Source organism: Trachypithecus francoisi, unplaced genomic scaffold (assembly GCF_009764315.1).
Source record: "Trachypithecus francoisi isolate TF-2019V2 unplaced genomic scaffold, Tfra_2.0 Lachesis_group0, whole genome shotgun sequence".
Lineage (NCBI taxonomy): Eukaryota > Metazoa > Chordata > Mammalia > Primates > Cercopithecidae > Trachypithecus > Trachypithecus francoisi.
In genome coordinates, this window is record NW_022681453.1 from 134,058,926 (window position 1) to 134,077,260 (window position 18,335).

Sequence of the window (18,335 nt, forward strand, 5' to 3'; positions counted from 1 at the left end):
TGGCTCTTTGAACTCAGTAGTAAATTAACCAGCAGGGAGAGCTTGGGTTATTCAATTTCCCGGAGTCAGCCTAGGAGACAAGACCAGGCAGAGAAAGTTAAAGGATGGGCCTGAGGCCAACAGAGAGAAACCATTAGGAGCCTCAACTGGGGTTTCCCAAGGGGTGTTCTATAAGGCCCTTCTCTACTGGTAAAAGGATGGGGAAGGGCCTCAGACTTTGTTTCTCCTTCTACCTACCACCTCCTTTCTCTTTCCATGGCTTAATTCATGAAAAACTAGATTGTTCCCATGCTTGCCACTGCCCCACCACCTCCTCATTCCTTAGGTCACTGTAACGTGAATCCATCTCTTTTCCTATAACCCACTGACTTGGTGTTCCCTCACAATCTTTTATTTTAAATTAAAAAAAAAATCTGTTCACTTTTACTTACACTTTCAAGCATCTGACAATGCTGACCTTGCTTGTTCTTCAGACTTTTTTAAGGAGACTTTGTCCACATCCTCTAGGTTTTTCTTCTACTTTTCTGACCACTCCCCCTCATATCCCACCTTGGGCTCCTCTTCTCTGGCTCATCTCTTAGATGCTGTTTCTCTGGCTTTCAGTCCTTGATCTTTTTTTTCTTACTCTGCAGACTCCATGCAGACAAGCTAATCTGCATCCTTGTCAATAGTTGCAAAATGCTGCATTTATTACTGATCTGAGGCTCTTGCATTCAAGTCATCAGTAGTTTGTAATTGCTAACACTAATCTTCTACAACAAAATTTCAGGAGCTGAGTATTTCTAGTTATATAATATTAAGAGTTACCTCTGCTGAATGTTTAAAATGAACATATTCAACAAGAGGAAAATGAACAACCCACTTTGAAAATGGGCAAAGCATTTAAAAAAAAATGAGATCGTGTCTTTCGCAGTAACATGGATGGAGCTGAAGATTATTATCCTTAGCAAACTAATGCAGGAACAGAAAACCAAATACTGCACGCTCTCACTTATAAGTAGGAGCTAAATAATGAGAACACATGTACACATAGAGGGAAACAACACACACTGGGGCCTACTCAAAGGTGGAGGGTGGGAGGAAGGAGAGGATCAGAAGAAAATGACTGTTTGGTACTAGGCTTAGTACTTGCATGACAAATAATCTGTACAACAAACCCCTGTGACATGAGTTTACCTATATAACAAATGTGCACATGTACCCATGGATTTAAAAATAGAAGTTAAAAAAATAAAAATAAAAATGAGCAAAAGATTTAAACCTCACCAAAAAAAAAAAAAAATAGTGAATGAACATCTGTAAAAATGCTGAACTTCAGTGAACTTCATATGTCATCAAAGAAATGCAAATTATAACAACAATGAGATACCACTACATATCTGTCAGAATGGCCAAAATCTAGAACACTGACAATACCAAATGGTGGCAAGGATATGGAGCAAAAGGAACTTCTCATTCATTGCTGCTGGGAATGCAAATGTACAGCCACTTTGGAAGACAGTTTGACAGTTACTTTCAAAACTTAACATACTCTTATAATATGATCCAGTAGTCACACTCCTTGGTATTTACCCAAATGATGTGAAAATTATGTCCATACAAAAACCCACACATGGATATTCATAGCAGATCTGCTCATAATTGCTGAAATTTGGAAGCAACAAACCGTCCTTCACCAGGTGAGTGATAAGTAAATCCTGACAATGGAATATTATTTGGCACTAAAAAGGAATACAAATATCAAGTCATAAAAAGACATAGAGGAAGCTTAAATACATATTACTGAGTGAAAGAAAGCAATCTGAAAAGATTAAATACTGTATGGTTCCAACCATATGACGTTTTGGAAAAGGCAAAATTATGAAGACAGTAAAAAGATCACTGGTTGCCAGTGGTTAGCAAGGAGACAGGGATGGAATATGTGGAGCACAGAGGATTTTTAGTCAGCGAAGCTAATCTGTATGCTGCTACAATGGTGGATACATTTCATTCTATATTTGTCAAAACCCACAGATGTGCAACATCAAGGGTGAACGCTAATGTAAGTCATAGACTTTAGGTTATAACTATGGGTCTCTGTAAGTTCATCAGCTGTAACAAATGCATTGCTAGTGTTCAGAGGTTTATAGTAGGGGAGGCTGTGAGTGTGAGGGGAATATGTAGGGGCTGCATAGGAACTCTATACTAGCCACTCAGTTGTACTGTCAACCTAAAACTGCTCTAAAAATTAAAGCCCATTTTTAAAGTAAATTAACAAAATAGATACATTAAGCCTGATAAAAACTGCATTTTCTTTAAAAAGTGACTCCTATTACAAAAAAATCAAATGTCATAAAATTCTGTCAACCAGTCTAGTGATTCTCAAAGAAATAGTCAGAGATTTACAAAGAGGTCCACTGTAGCATTTATTTATTTATATTATTATTATACTTTAAGTTCTAGTATAATGTTGGTGAATGAACATCTGAAAAAAATGCTCGAGTGCTGCACCCATTAATTCGTCATCTACATTAGGTATATCTCCTAATGCTATCCCTCCCCCCTCCCTCCACCCCATGACAGGCCACCGTGTGTGATGTTCCCCTTCCTGTGTCCAAGTGTTCTCATTGTTCAATTCCCACCTATGAGTGAGAACACTGGTTTATTTTGTTTGTTTGTTTATTTGTTTGTTTTGTTTGTTTATTTTTGAGGCAGTGTCCCGCTCTGTCACCCAGGCTAGAGTGCAGTGGCACGCTTTTGGCTCACTGCAACTCCGCCTCCCGGGTTCACACCATTCTCCTGCCTCAGCCTCCTGAGTAGCTGGCACTACAGGCGCCCGCCACCACGCCCGGCTAATGTTTTGTATTTTTAGTAGAGACGAGGTTTCACTGTGTTAGCCAGGATGGTCTCAATCTCCTGACCTTGTGATCCGCCCGCCTCGGCCTCCCAAAGTGCTGGGATTACAGGCGTGAGCCACCGCGCCCGGCCATGGTGTTTGGTTTTTTGTCCTTGCGATAGTTTGCTGAGAATGATGGTTTCCAGCTTCATCCATGTCCCTATAAAGGACATGAACTCATTCTTTTTTTATAAGAACAAATAATTGGAAACAATATGCATGGCCAAAAATTGGGGAATGTTGAATACATTAACACATATAACATGCAATATTACGTAATCTCAAAAATAATCTTTCTGAAGAATATTTAATGATCTGAGAAAGTCCTCATGGTATACCCTTAAGGGAAAATACAGTATTTAAACCATATATAGCAAGGGATTGTTAAAAGTCCTTCTCTTGGGAAAGGATTTGGGAGGTGAAGAATGGAGGAAAGAGACTTAATTTTTATTTTACAATATTCTAAAATATTGTTTGCTTTTTTACTTTGTGCAGGGATTATGTTTATGACTAAAAATTATATACTTAAAATAATTCAAAAATTTAAAATCCTATAGAAACACAAAAACATTTATAAAGCTTATATGGTTTCTACTAATACCTGAAAAAAAATAGAGGTTATAAGTAAATACATACTCAACTACAGTGGAAGGAAAGAAACATCTGTATGTACAGAATAATTCTAATGATGCAAAACATATATATTACATATATTCAAATAGCAAAAAGTATATGAAGCAATTATGCATTATAAATAGTTGGTTTTCCTTATGGTTGTAGAATTAGAGGTGAATTTTCTTTATGCTTTTTGTATTTTCTACATTTTTTGCAAAAAGCATGTGTTCTATTATGAGTCAAAAAGGTTTAAAGAATAAAAATTCGTTAGCTAACTCTTTTTTCTGGTAAAATATCCAGGACACACAGAAATAACCTAAATGCAGAATGAAAATGTGAAGACAGCAGGGCACAGTGGCTCATTCCTATAATCACAGAGCTATGGGAGGCCGAGGCAGGTGGATCACCTGAGGTCAGGAGTTCGAGATCAGCCCAACCAATATGGTGAAACCTTGTCTTTACTAAAAATACAAAATTTAGCCAGGTGTGGTGGTGGGCATCTGTAGTCACAGCACTCGGGAGGCTGAGACAGAAGAATTGCTTGAACCTGGGAGGCGGAGGTTGCAGTGAGCCGAGATGGCACCACTGTACTCCAGCCTGGGCAACAGAGAAAGTGAGACTCTGTCTCAAAAAAAAACAAAACAAAAAGGTGAAGATGAATATTCTACCCGCCCAGTCTGCCCAGACTGTGTAAAGGCAGCACTTCCATCTGAGGCCACTCTCTAGTTCCCTAAATGCTTAATAGGAACCATCCCCAAAGCCAAATGTCACTTCCTGGATCAAGGTTCTCAGGACAGAGTGTCTCTCTTACTACCATTCAGCTTCCTCCCAACCATTACCATCCCAGCACCCTTAATGTGCTGTCTCCCCTGAAGCCACTCCAGTTGCCAGAATGGCATCATTAGTACTGTATGGCTCTTTAAGATTCAGTAAAGGAAGAGGATGCATGGATCCCTGAGGTACTCCTTAGCTTCAGCAGAACAGTACAGTAGGAAAATTATATTCCTGCTCTTGATGCCTCTTCCCATCCCCTCAACATTCCCATTCCTTTTCCTACACCAGCATTTGGTTCACCCAGGACACCCCATTTAGGGTGCAGCCAATATAGCCATAATAGAAAAGCTTCATTAAGGAATTCAACTCATAATAACAAAAACTCAAAATAGTTTTTGTTTTAATCAATAGCTTTCCCCTTCCCCACTGGGTTGGAGCCTCTTAATAGCACCTTGACCAGATTCCATACATTCCTGTCATTCTCCGTTACTCTGGACTGGTCCCATTGGGTATTTAAAAGCCAGGGTTACTGACATTAAAAGTTCAGTCACAAACAGTATTCAAAACATGTTGCACTCACTAACCCTGCGACTTGTGGAAATGAGATCTACTTTTCATATACCTCCCTTTTTGTTCTCTCTTCAAATCCTTTCCCTCTCTTCGGTTCTCTCTAGAATCCCAGTAATTCTCAACCTTGACCGCACACACTGGATTACTTAGGAGTTTTAAAACTACCAATACCAAAGTCCACTCTCAGAGATTTTGATTAAATTGTCCTGGAGGAAGTCCTTGACATCAGGACTTTTTAAAGCTCCCGGGGTGATTCTAATATGAAGCCAAGCCTGAGAGACATTACTGCAGACTCTCACAGACACGAGGAAACTAAGAATCAGAGAAGTTTTGTTGCTTACCCAGCATTACACAGTAGGAAAGTAATAGAGCCAGGTTGGAAATTCAGATCTGACTTCAAAATGACAGCCTCTTCATTATTCTATTTTACCTGAAGTCACTTCCTTTTTATAATGGTACCTGTTTAACATGTTCCCTCCCTTAGATAATGCAGCTGCCTTCTACTGAGGAGTTTTAGTGCCTTGATCCATCAATCCACTGACTGATGATGGAGATTTCCAGCTGAGACAGACAGGCAGATAGAGGAAAATTGCCCCTAGCCCCACTCCCTACACCAGTATAGGCACTGCTTACGTTCAAAGACATACTTTAGATCTGCTATCTACTAGAAAAATCCAGATTTGTGCAGATCACAGTTCCATCCACTCAGCAGCAGCATTTCTCAACTTTCTGTCCCCAAGACCCACTAATCATTTACAGCTTGTTGATGTTTATTTGAACCCAGGGTCAAGGTGAACACCCCCAGTTACACAACAAAAATGTATCAAGGTTTTGTTTAATCAATTGCGTGTGTTTCAGAAAGTCTGTATAAAATTCTCTGCAGTGGCAGATCATAGCAAGGGATGGTTTAACAAAATGAAGACGCTCATTGCAGCACTGCTTTTGATCACACTGCAGGATTCGTGTGCTGTGAGTCCCACCAACTGCAGCGCTATTGAGCCGGAGGCTGAGAAAGCTGTAGACCTGATCAATAAAAGGCGATGGGATGGCTACCTTTTCCAATTGCTGCGGGTTGCTGATGCCCACTTGGACAAAGTGGTGAGGAACTGCCATTGGCAGAGCTGAGTTGGGAGATTATGCATGGGAGCAAATGTGACTCTACCCCCTAGGCTTACTGCTTTGCACAATGAATGGCTTTTGTCAGAGTTTTTTGTTTGGTTTCTGTGGCTACTCGAAATTGTTCTCTTTTCCTTCAAACTAAGATTTGTTATTAGTGTGCCCTTAACTATGATTCGATTTGTGGGTACGTATAAGCGTTTATGCTGAGCCCAGTTATGTGCTAAGTACTGCCAGAGAAACATTAGAATAAACTATGGGCCTTGGCCTCCAGGCAATAATAATATGCTGGCACATACAGGCAAACTTTGTAAGTTACTCGGATAAACTAGAGAGAAGGCAAAGTTTTCTCAACCCTCCTAAGGCTCTTAACTTAGCCTGAAATAAAACTGGTAGACGAGGCCAGGCGCGGTGGCTCACGCCTGTAATCCCAGCACTTTGAGAGGCCAAGGCAGGCAGATCATGAGGTCAGGAGTTCAAGACCAGCCTGGCCAACATGGTGAAACCCTGTCTCTACTAAAAATACGAAAATTAGCTGGGCATGGTGGTGCACGCCTGTAATCCCAGCTACTCAGGAGGCTGAGGCAGCAGAATCGCTTGAACTCGGGAGGCAGAGGTTGCAGTGAGTCGAGATGGTGTCACTGCACTCCAGCCTGGGCAACAGAGCTAGACTCCATCTCAAAAAGAAGAAGAAGAAGAAGAAGAAAACATACAACTTTATTTAATCCAAAGTTTACCTGACACAGGAGTCTTCACAAATGAAGACTCAGATATCCAAAGAAACTGGCCACTTGCATACTTAGAATCCACGAAGAGTGTGCAGAATGCAGAAGTGTGATGGGACAAAAGGCTGTAATCTAAGAGTCATAGACTGAAAGAAGGACCCAACAAGGCTTGTCTGTTTGAGTTCTTCATGGCCTCTCTGTGTGGCATTTCTGGCTCCCAAGTATGAGACGGGATCCCTCTGGAATGCGGATCTGAGGACCTACTATCAAACAGAGTAGGTCAGAGAATTTCTTCATGGCCAGCTCCTACAAAGAAAGACGCAGGGGGAAGGTTAGATTCATATTTTAGGATTTATGGATGCTTTCGGGGAGAGGGATTTTGCTGTCTGTGACCTGCCCTGGAGAAGAGAAATTTTAATTTCTATGACTTGCCTTGGGGGAGAAAGCAGAGTAGGAGAACAAAGGGCAGAAGGTCAGACAGATCTTGCTACTGAGGCCCTTCCCATTTCCTTCAGTTCAAAGGACTCAGCATGCCAAAGTACCATACTTTGAGGTACCATGTCCTGAACTCCAACAATAGCCAAGTGGCCAAAGGAGTGGTAAATGTACTCGGGCAGTTTAATGAGGGGAGATCTAGTAAGACTGGATGGGAGGAGGCTTCCACTGTGTAATGATGCATGGGTAGGATTTGAACAGGTCTGGATAAAGGTGTTCCTGGTGAATTCCTGGCACCACCACTTCTAGGTGGGTGTGGAATCAGGAAGAAGGGTGTTAGGGAGCCATTTAATATAAACAGGTGGGCTTCAGAAGTTCCATGTGGGCTCTGGAGCAGCCATCAGGTGGGAGCCAAGCCTGTGGGCTTGTCTTGAGGTGAAACAAGCTGTCTTCACTTAGATTACACACCTACCTAAACTGGACTAGAGGAGCTGATAGACATTATAGAGAGACATGAAGCCTGCCTCTAAGCTCCCCAGATAACCTACTCTCCCTCTGATGGAAAAACTGAAATTAAGGAGGGCAGACGAGGAGTACTACAGAAGACAATTTACCCTTCTGAAAGCATCAGAGAGGCACTCTGGGTTGCAGAGAACAGGTGTGCAGGAGTTTAGGACTCAACCAGTAATTCAGTGACCATTAGTCCCATGCCAGGCTCGTCGACACATATTAGGGTATAGGATGCATCAGCACAGAGCTACCTCTGAGAGCTAGGGTAGAGAGCGGGTGGGTGGGGAGGGGACCTGATGTGCCTGGGGAAACTGAGGCAAGAGACAGGGACATGAAGTAGAAAGCTATTTATGTATTCAGGAATGAAAGAACAAGGGTTAGACCTGGGTAGTGGGAGTCAAGGAAATGAGACTGAGGAATAGACATGAGAGACGTTGCCAAGAAAGACCATTCAAGGCCTGGTACTGGATAGCAATAGCAAGGACAAGGAAGACATCTCACAGGTTTACATGTTTTACCCCAGAGTCTAAGGCAATATGTTGTTAGTGGTGGCACTGACAAAGACAAGGGAAGTGGAGAGGCAGCTGGTTTGTAAGAGAAGAGAGAGCGTTTAGCTTTGGGCAAAGCGACATCAAGGCAGAAAATCCCATGATCAGTAATAGAGCTGGGCAAGAGGACACAACTACAAGGACAGATTGGAGGCCCTGATGAGGTCGTCATGACTTACACTTCTAGGCATGTATAGGTGATGACACCTCCACTAAACCACCACTGCCATTTAGTGATCGCTTCTTAAAGTTTATGGGTAGAAGACACATCAGGACCACTTAAAAAGAAGTTTTGGAAATAGCTCATTGAAATTATGTATTGGAATCAATAGATCAAATGACACAAAGGTAGGGCAATTGCAAAGACAGTGAGAGGAATAGGAATTCTGTTTTAGTAATAAATATATAGCTTTAATAAATTTCAAAAAAAACCACCAGGTTTCCATGTGCTACTCACATGTTGCTTTTGGCATTCCTCAGGAAAATGCAATGGTATATTACTTAACCTTAGATGTGCAAGAATCTGACTGCTTGGTCCTATCCAGGAAACACTGGAATGACTGTGAGCCACCTGATTCCAGACGTCCATCTGAAATAGTAAGTAAAGAGAGCACCTTCGCTCTGCTCTTATCATTCTTATTTTCTATCTACTCTGTTCACTCAGGGCAGCCAATGCCTGGGCTAACACAGTAGAAGAGAAAGGGCAGCTTTTGCCTTGAGATTCACCAAAATGATGTTAACCTTGAGCGATACTCTTGAGAGTCTTTCCTGGGAACCCAGTTCAGGACAACTCAGCAGGGTGTGTGTTCCCATCAAAGAGCATAACCAGCTGTGAGTCCTTTTGGGCAAATCACCTAATAACATCCCTCCACTTTGGTGTTTTTTGACTGTAAAATAAGAAGTGAGTTTAGGAATTCATGGACTCTAAAGGCCTTCCACTCTTGACAGTCTACAGGTATGAGAATCTATGAACTTGTAATTGTGTCCTATGAACAATGGTCCTATTTTCAGGAATGGCCAAAGGGATTACTTGCAGTGAGGAATTGGGTCTTGTTCGGCGCCCACGATATACACTGAGGAATAAGATCTGGCTTTGCATGTGGGAGGTGGGTACTCAAATGCCAGGCTCTCTGACACAGGTGGAGAACATGAAGATGAATAAGCAGAGATTCAAGATTTCACTTCCAGAAAATAAGAGGTTCACACTCCTTGGAGTTTCACCACTTTTTCCCTTGAAAATGTTTGGGGTATGGTCATGATGCTTTAAATAGTTTCTTGCTGGTTCTCCTGAGGATTTTGAGTTCCAACAGGATGCAGCATACAGAAACTGACTAAGAAAATGCACAGTTTGAGACAAGCTTTGATGAAAGAAATGTGTTTTAAATGAACAGTAGGAGGATGTTGCATCACCTTTTTGCTCTTTCACATCCGACCTGAGTAAGGCAGGATGCAATGACTCAGCAAGTCCTCAAGAACCTCTTTTTTACAGGTGATCGGACAATGTAAGGTAATAGCTACAGGACATTCCCATGAATCTCAGGATCTCAGAGTGATTGACTTTAACTGCACCACAAGTTCTGGTATGGTAATCTGTTAAATTGCTAATTAATTCTTGATTAATACAAATTCAATCACACAGTGGTATTTGTCTCATCTATGTACATATGTATTCATATATATTCAGATGTATTCATGTACATCTATGATGTATATGAAAAAAAAACCTTCATAGACTTCATTATTATTCATTCTCCAGATAATAGAAGGGAGACAAGTTTCCCCTGGTACTGGTACACTTTCCTTTAAAGAAATTCAATACATGAAAATAGAGATTTAGGAGAGGTAGGTTAGCATGATTATAGATATAGGCTTTGGAGTCAGACTTGCTTTAGCCTGAGTCATCATCTGGCAGTTGTATAGTCTTGGGAGGAAGTAAAGTCTTGGGACTATGAAGTAAAGATTATGACACTTTCTACTTAAGACAAAATAATTGACGCTCAAAGAGGTTAAATGACTTGGCCTCGAGAACAAAGCCAAGATATTGTGAAGATGTGACACTATCCCAGGAGTGTTAACTCTAAATTCCATAGCATTTATTTATTTTTTATTTATTTTTATTTTTGAGATGGAGTGTCACTCTTGTTGCCCAGGCTGAAGTGCAATAGTGTGATCTCGGCTCACTGCAACCTCCGCCTCCCAGGTTCAAGTAATTCTCCTGTCTCAGCCTCCCAGGTCGCTGGGATTACAGGCATATGCTACCACACCCAACTCATTTTGTATTTTTAGTAGAGATGGAGTTTCTCCGTGTTGGTCAGGCTGGTCTCAAACTCTTGACCTCAGGTGATCTGCCACCTTGGCCTCCCAAAGTGCTGGGATTACAGGTGTGAGCCACCAAGCCCGGCCTCCATACCCTTTTTATTTACATTTTCAGAAAGAATTATCACAGAATTCCTTTTTAAAATAGCAAATCCAAATATGATATTCATACAAAAATGCAAGCTACTGCCACAGGAGGTTGCATTGAAGAAAGGATGATCTGTATCTTCTCCTCTCTCTGAGCAAAACTCTGTGTTAATGCTCCATCTTCCTCCTTGGCAACAGCAGGAAGAACTTATTAAAATATTAGTGGCCTGGTGCGGTGGCTCACATCTATAATCCCAGCACTTTGGGAGGCTGAGGCCAGAGAGTCGCTTGAGCCCAGAAGTTTGAGACTAGCCTGGACAATGTGGCTCCACCCCATCTCTATTGTTTAATATATATATTAATATATGTCATATTAATACATAAATATATAATATGTATTATATAACACATAAATATATGATATATTAGATAATATATAAATATATAATAGATATTAGATAATAGATATTTATATATTAGCAAATGTCATATGTATATATATGTTAGCACCTTGTCAGTGGTACTGGTGAAGGCATCATGAGTAGGGGTCACAACATAGACATTGGGATCAGAAAGAGTCAAAGGAAGAATCAGCAGTTTAGCTCTGTTGCGAAATGGCTGATTGATCTTGAAGCAGTTACTTAGCTCTTCCAACCCTCAATTTGCCCATCTGTAAAATGAAAGTTACTGTCATTCTTGCCACCAAGCCACCATTAACATTTCCAGCCCTTAACTGTGACACTGCCATCTTCTTTCTCCAGTCTCTTCAGCACTGGCCAATACCAAAGATAGTCCCGTCCTGTTAGATTTCTTTGAGGATACTGAGAGTTACAGAAAGCAAGCCGACAAAGCCCTTGAGAAGTACAAAGAGGAGAATGATGACTTTGCCTCTTTCAGAGTGGACCGAATCGAGAGAGTTGCAAGAGTGGTGAGTCTCCACTAAGGTTCAGCTGGAGTCTGAAGGCCCAGACTCCAAACTGGCAGCAGGAACTGAACAGCACACCCTCTCCACGTGCCTCAATTGACCAGCTGCCTTTTAATTTGTCACTTTTGTGGCCATAAAAGATAGGCAGCAGATATTTTTAAAAATACCAAACAATTGCCTTCCTCAAACACTTTTATTTTTTGAAGGGTGGGTGGGGGAGTGGACATCTGACAGAGAGGAGAGAAAATCTAAAGAGAAATCAGGGAAAGACAAGAGCATATGAGGGTTGTGTCATTACAAACCATCCAGTACTAACTCTTGTACTATGATGGAAAACTGAAGTTCAGAGAAACTACCTCACAACACCCAGTAATGTGCCTATGGCTAGACAGTTCCCTGCTCGCTCTACAAGGACCCAAGTGCTTTCACCCAGAACTGTCTTGTAGAGCAACCGTTGACATTTGCTATGCATTCAGAAAATGCAACATTAAATAGGTTGTGTTACATACAAGTAAGGAAATGAGTACTATGCAGTTGCTCAAAGAACATTTGGACCCATGCCCACTGGAGTTTCAAAACATATTGGTATAGGAAAACACAGGTTATAGAACAGTACTTAGACTATGAACCCATTTATATGAAACACTTAGATCTACCTGTGTATGTGTAACATATCTAGGAAAACACTCGAAGAGGAAACTCATCAAATAAATGAGAATGACAACTCTGGGAAGAAGTTGGAGTGCAGGAGGAGTGATTTTTCACACTCTACTTCATCATGTATTTATTACTTGAACCTTTTCAGTGAAATGGTATTCACCTTATCACTTAGGTGACACATTTTTAAAAGGCAGAAACCATTTTAAAAAATTACACATACTGGTGATTTTGAATTCTCATACTGCCTTAAAAAATATTGAATGGTAGTTATAGTTATCTACTGCTTTTTTACCTTTTCTTTGTCTGTTCTTGAAACTATTTTGATCCCATCTGTTCTAGAGAGAAGGGGAAGGAACCAGTTACTTCATGGACTTCTCTGTGCGGAACTGCTCCAGACACTATTTCCCCAGACACCCCAATGTGAGTATAAGAAACAAACCTGCACATTGTGCACATGTACCCTAGAACTTAAAGTATAATAATTAAAAAAAAAGAAATGTCTGTGATCACTGACTAGAGTCACAGAGAAGAAGAGGAAGAAGAAGAAGAAGAAGAAGAAGAAGAAGAAGAAGAAGAAGGAGAGGAGGAGGGAGAGGAGGAGGAGAAGGAGGAGGGAGAAGGAGGAGAAGGAGGAGAAGGAGGAGAAGGAGAAGAAGGAGAAGAAAGAGAAGGAGAAGGAGAAGAGGAAGGAGAGGAAGAAAGAGAAAATGAGGAGGAGGAGAAGGAGGAAGAAATGTCTGTGAAATACAAAGTATCATCTGGGATGCACTTAGTACTTGCCAGGCACTCTTCTAAGTGATTTACACACAGGATAACTTTTGTTTTTGAGATGGAATTTCGCTCCTGTTGCCCAGGATGGAGTGCAATGGGGCGATCTCGGCTCACTGCAACCTCCGCCTCCCAGGTTCAGGTGATTCTCCTGCCTCACCCTCCTGAGTAACTGGGATTACAGACATGCACCACCATGCCTGGCTAATTTTTGTATTTTTAGTAGAGATGGGGTTTCACCATGTTGGTCAGGTTGGTCTCAAACTCCTGACCTCAGGTGATCCACCCACTTCGGCCTCTCAAAGTGCTGGGATTACAGGCGTCAGCCATCACACCCAGCCTATGATAATTTATTAACCCTCACACTACCATATGAGATAGATGCTACTTTCTTCCCAAATTAGCAGATAGGGAAACTGAGGCACAGAGAACATAAGCGAACCATAAGAACATGATTTTATAATATACATGATATATATCTAAACTTAAAACTAAGTTGCTAACTCATTAGGATTAAAGGCTTAGTTAGAACTATAGCAACTTGTACTAAGGCCCTACACCCAGTGGTTTTATTAATTCCACGTCATTGATACTCACACAATCCCACTCGACAAATAAGGAGGCAACTGAAGCTCAGCAAAGGAAAGCTCTTGCTGATGTTGACAACCAAGCTGAGATTAAAACTTAGTTATTCTTATAGAAAGTTCAGTGGGATTTTTCCTCTAATCATTTACCAATAGATTCCCATGTATCTGCAGGGAGACATTATTAATACTACCTGGCATTTGCATGGTGATCTACAGTTAAAGAAACACCTCCACATCTATTATTACCAGGTCAGAGCCTCGTGAAAATCCTGCTAACAAGGAAAAGCAAGTATCTGCCTACATTTCCCTGTGACAAGGGGAGCTAAAATTAAAACCACTTACCTAAGGGCACTTAGCTAGAGAGTGTTAGGAAATGGAATTTTAATTACGATGTCAAGTCCAGGATTTTTCTGAGGTTTAACAGCACATTCTCCCTGGTCAAAAGGGAGAAACCATCCATTAGTACCTTTGTTAGCTGTTCTAATATCCAAACTGAACCAGGTCTAGAATCCTTCTTAGTGGCCACCAGAAAAGACACCTCTCTCCCTTATTCCTATGGTCAAGAAACCCTTTTGGTATGGATAATGTAACCCCAGACCTGATGCATCAGAGCTGAAGAGGAGACTCAGGAGTAAGTGTTTTACACCATCCTCTCATTTAATTAAGCCCTCCCACAACCTGTGAATACATAGTATTATCCCCATTTTACAATGGCTGACTTCCAGAAATCTTTTGTAACTTTCCCAAACTCAGACAACTAGGAAATGGAGAAGCCAGGATTAATATAGGTCTCTCTGATTCCCAAACTGTACTCAGAACCTCGGTGCTTAGCAATTTCTTCTAGCAGACAGCCGTCCTCCTGTCCTAGTCGATCTTTCACAGGTGAGTTTAGGAGCTGGAGCACAGGAGTGCCATCCAGTTGTAGCCCTCATACTTGAGTGGAGTCAGCAGACACTTGCCTTAACAATGTCCATGAAAACCCATCTTTATGCCGTACAGATTCCCTCCTGTCCAACACTTTCCTCCAAGGGACTCGCTGAAGTTGTAAAAATCCCTCTTTGGCACCATTCCTCATTGTCCTAGGCACAGGCAACTGAGGTCTCCAGGGCAGAAGGGTTGGCCTAAAGGCAAGGCAGCAATGATGTGGTCTTCCTCACCACCACCCTTGGGAAGCCCAGTGCTGGTGCCTGCTCATGAAAAAAACACAGCAACTTGAGTGATACCCTTCGCCATCTGCACTTCCCCCAAAGCTTGATGAGGAAAGATTGCTGAACAACTGGTGGGGCTATCTGATCATGTTATCCTGATTTTTCTGAAGCACTTCTTCCTTTTCTGAATGTCTGGAAGCTAACTCCGGCTTGTCATCTTCACACCACCTGGACACACACACTAACAGGCTCCTCATTCTTTTGTAGGTCTTTGGATTCTGCAGAGCAGATTTGTTCTATGATGTAGAAGCCTTGGACTTGGAAAGTCCGAAAGACCTTGTCATAAACTGCGAAGTCTTCGACCCTCAGGTGGGTTGTCTAAGCAGACTTTGTCGTGGCAGTGCCAGATTAAGTGACATATGTACACAAATAGTGTTATTGGTTCCTAAAGCTCTATGTATGGGTGTGTGTGTGTGTGTGTGTGTGTGAGAGAGAGAGAGAGAGAGAGAGAGAGAGAGAGAGACAGAGAGAGACAGAAAGAGAGACACAGACAGACATGCAAGAAAAGATACAGAGAGTACCCCACAACTGGGGAAAGGAGTGCAATTGCCAGCTTACACAAAAAGTATGAAAACTTTTCCAAGAATTGGAGAGGGGTAACAATTGGCAGAAAATTAAAATCATGTCCAATTCAACCAAACTTGAATGAATTTGAAAATGCTCCTTGTAGTCGGGACTCTGACGCTGAGACTTAGTCATACCTAAGCTTGTATTATTGGGCACGGAATCTAAGGGGAATAAATTAGCCTCAAATTTATTATGTAAATGTATATAAAATGAGATGCAAAACCATATTTTGCATCTGTCTCAGAAATCTTTTTTCTATTTTTACGTGAGTACAAAGATTTGCTTCATGAAATTTTTCATATCAGAAACAAAACTGAAAATAATCCAAACATCCAATCCCAAATTTAAAAAAAAGAAAAAGAAACAAAGGGCAGGATTGTCACCACGAACATGGCTCTGTCTTTTTTTTTTTTTTTCTGAGACGGAGTCTCGCTCTTGTTGCCCAGGCTGGGGTGCAATGGTGCCATCTCAGCTCATCGCAACCTCCGCCTCCTGGGTTTAAGCGATTCTCCTACCTCAGCCTCCTGAGTAGCTGGGATTACAGGCATGCAACACCACGCCTGGCTAATTTTGCATTTTTAGTAGAGACAGGGTTTCTGCATGTTGGTCAGGCTGGTCTCAAACTCCCAACCTCAGGTGATCCACCTCCCTCGGCCTCCCAAAGTTCTGGGATTGCAGACGTGAGCCACCACGCCCAGCCTCTGTAGCTATTTTTTAAAAATTAAACTCGGAACAGGGAAGAGAGAGAAGAGGTCAAGTGTTCAGCCTTTAGGAGTAAGGGACATTGATACCGTCAAGTCTCAGTTAAGAATATCAGTTATAAGGCACTAGTTTTCCAGTGTTGGTCTACACATGGGTGCCAGGTGATAATATTGTTTCACCACTCTGTGTAGTAAAAATGAAAAAAAAATAAAGGTAGTGGAGTTTTTTATATTTAACATTTATCCATCTAAAGGACAATCCTTTACTCTGATATTGTGTTTCTGGCTCTTTTTCTTTTCTTTTTTTAATCAAAATTTCCTTCCAGGCTAGGCGTGGTGGCTCACACCTGCAATCCCAGCACTTTGAGGCTGGGATGGGTGGATCACTTGAAACAAGGAATTGAACATGGTAAAACCCATCTCTACTAAAAATACACAAATTAGGAGCCTGGGCAACAGAGCGAGACTCTGTCTCAAAAAAAGGAAAAACAAATTAGGTGGGCATGGTGGCTTGGGCCTGTGGTCCCAGCTACATGGGAGGCTGAGGTAGGAGAATTGCTTGAACCAGAGAGGTGGACGTTGCAATGAGCAGAGATCGCACCACTGCACTCCAGACTGGGTGACAGAGTGAGACTCAGTCTTAGAAAAAAAAATCGTTTCTTTTGTGAAACAATAATGGTGGTAAATGATACTTATATTTATATTTTAAATATCAACTGGGCTAGATAACAATTTGAGAATCCTTTTTTGTTATCCTTTTAAAATTGATTTGTGGAATCTATGATCTGGGAGTCGTTGGTGTAAATCGAGTCAAGTATCTAACATCTCCTTTTATGTTCCATGACGATAGGCACTTTTCTGTGTCCTTTTCCAGGAACATGGGAACATCAATGGTGTACCGCCTCATTTGAGACATCCCTTCCACTGGGGTGGGCATGAGCATTCTTCTACCACCACCAAGTCTCTATTCAAGCCCCATGGATCCAGAGATCATCATCATCCCCATGAACCACACGAACATGGACGCCCACCTCCTCCAGATGAAAGAGATCACTTACATGGACCCCCACTTCCACAAGGCACTCCTCCACTATGGCCCATGTCCTGCTCAAGATGTCATCATGCCACTTTTGGCACGAATGGGACCCAAATACATCCTCATAATAATAATTCCAGTGACCTCCATCCTCATAAGCATCATTCCCATGAACACCATCCTCATGGACACCATCCCCATGCACACCATCCTCACGAACACGGTACCCATAGACAGCATCCCCATGGACACCAGCCCCACGGGCACCATCCCCATGGACACCATCCCCACAGGCACCATCCCCATGGGCATCCCCATGGACACCATCCCCACTGCCATGATTTCCAAGATTATGGACCTTGTGACCCACCACCCCATAACCAATGTCACCATTGCCATGGCCACGGCCCACCACCTGGGCACTAAGAAGACGAGGCCCAGGTAAAGGACATCGTCCCTTCCATTGCAGACAAACTGGATCTGTGTACCGACTCCCTTCTCTAAGGAAAGGTGAGGTGCTGCCACTTCCTGAAGCCAATTTTCCCAGTTTCCCATTGCCGCACCACAAACACCCTCTAAAGCCAGACATTCAGCCCTTTCCTCAGTCAGCCTCTGAATTATGTCCAGGGAAGTTCAAGAGTGAGTTTCCACAAGTTTCCACGTTTTTCACACACTCACTTCCAAAATAAAATGTGATTCCTTTGAAGAGGAAAATGAATTATACATTGAATTAGAATCATAAATAAAATGACCAGTAATTTTGAAAATTACAGTTCTTTTCTACTGGCTTTCATACTGGAGATGCAGCAAAATGTGAATGGGAAAAGAGATGGCTTGAGAAGAAACATCAAATGGAAAGGAGAGGAAAGAACTCAGTGCTGCCAATTAGTAGTTAATTCTGTCACTCACCACTACAACACCTGAGGCAAATCTATGCCACTCAGAATCTCCTTTCCTGGACTTAACTCTAATTCTAGAGTCTCTGTTACTGCTTGGGCTATACCTGGGCATACCAATAAAGTATGGTATTGAAACTATTATTATTATTTATTTCATTTTATTTTCTAAGTTCCAGGGCACATGTGCAGGGTGTGCAGGTTTGTTATATAGGTAAATGCATGCCATGGTGGCTTGCTGCACCTATCAACCCATCACCTAGGTATTAAGCCCAGCATGCTTTAGTTCTTTTTCTGAGTGCTCTCCTGCTTCCCACCCTCTCCCTATTTATTATTATTAAAGTGACCTAAATTCTCTCCTAGTGATTATTACTAGGCATCTAAATTTTCTTTTGGACAAATAAGTTCTAAATTCA

General features: G+C 41.8%; 1 protein-coding gene across 1 annotated transcript; it reads left to right on the forward strand.

Annotated features, from left to right (window-relative positions):
* Positions 1-5,675: 5,675 nt before the first annotated feature.
* Positions 5,676-18,060, forward strand: HRG (histidine rich glycoprotein). The gene is given in 8 exon segments (XM_033211975.1): positions 5,676-5,932; positions 8,649-8,765; positions 9,658-9,748; positions 11,333-11,499; positions 12,496-12,576; positions 14,927-15,028; positions 16,862-17,444; positions 17,447-18,060. Coding segments are annotated over 8 exon segments (1,590 nt in total). The 5' UTR covers positions 5,676-5,749; the 3' UTR covers positions 17,713-18,060.
* Positions 18,061-18,335: the final 275 nt, after the last annotated feature.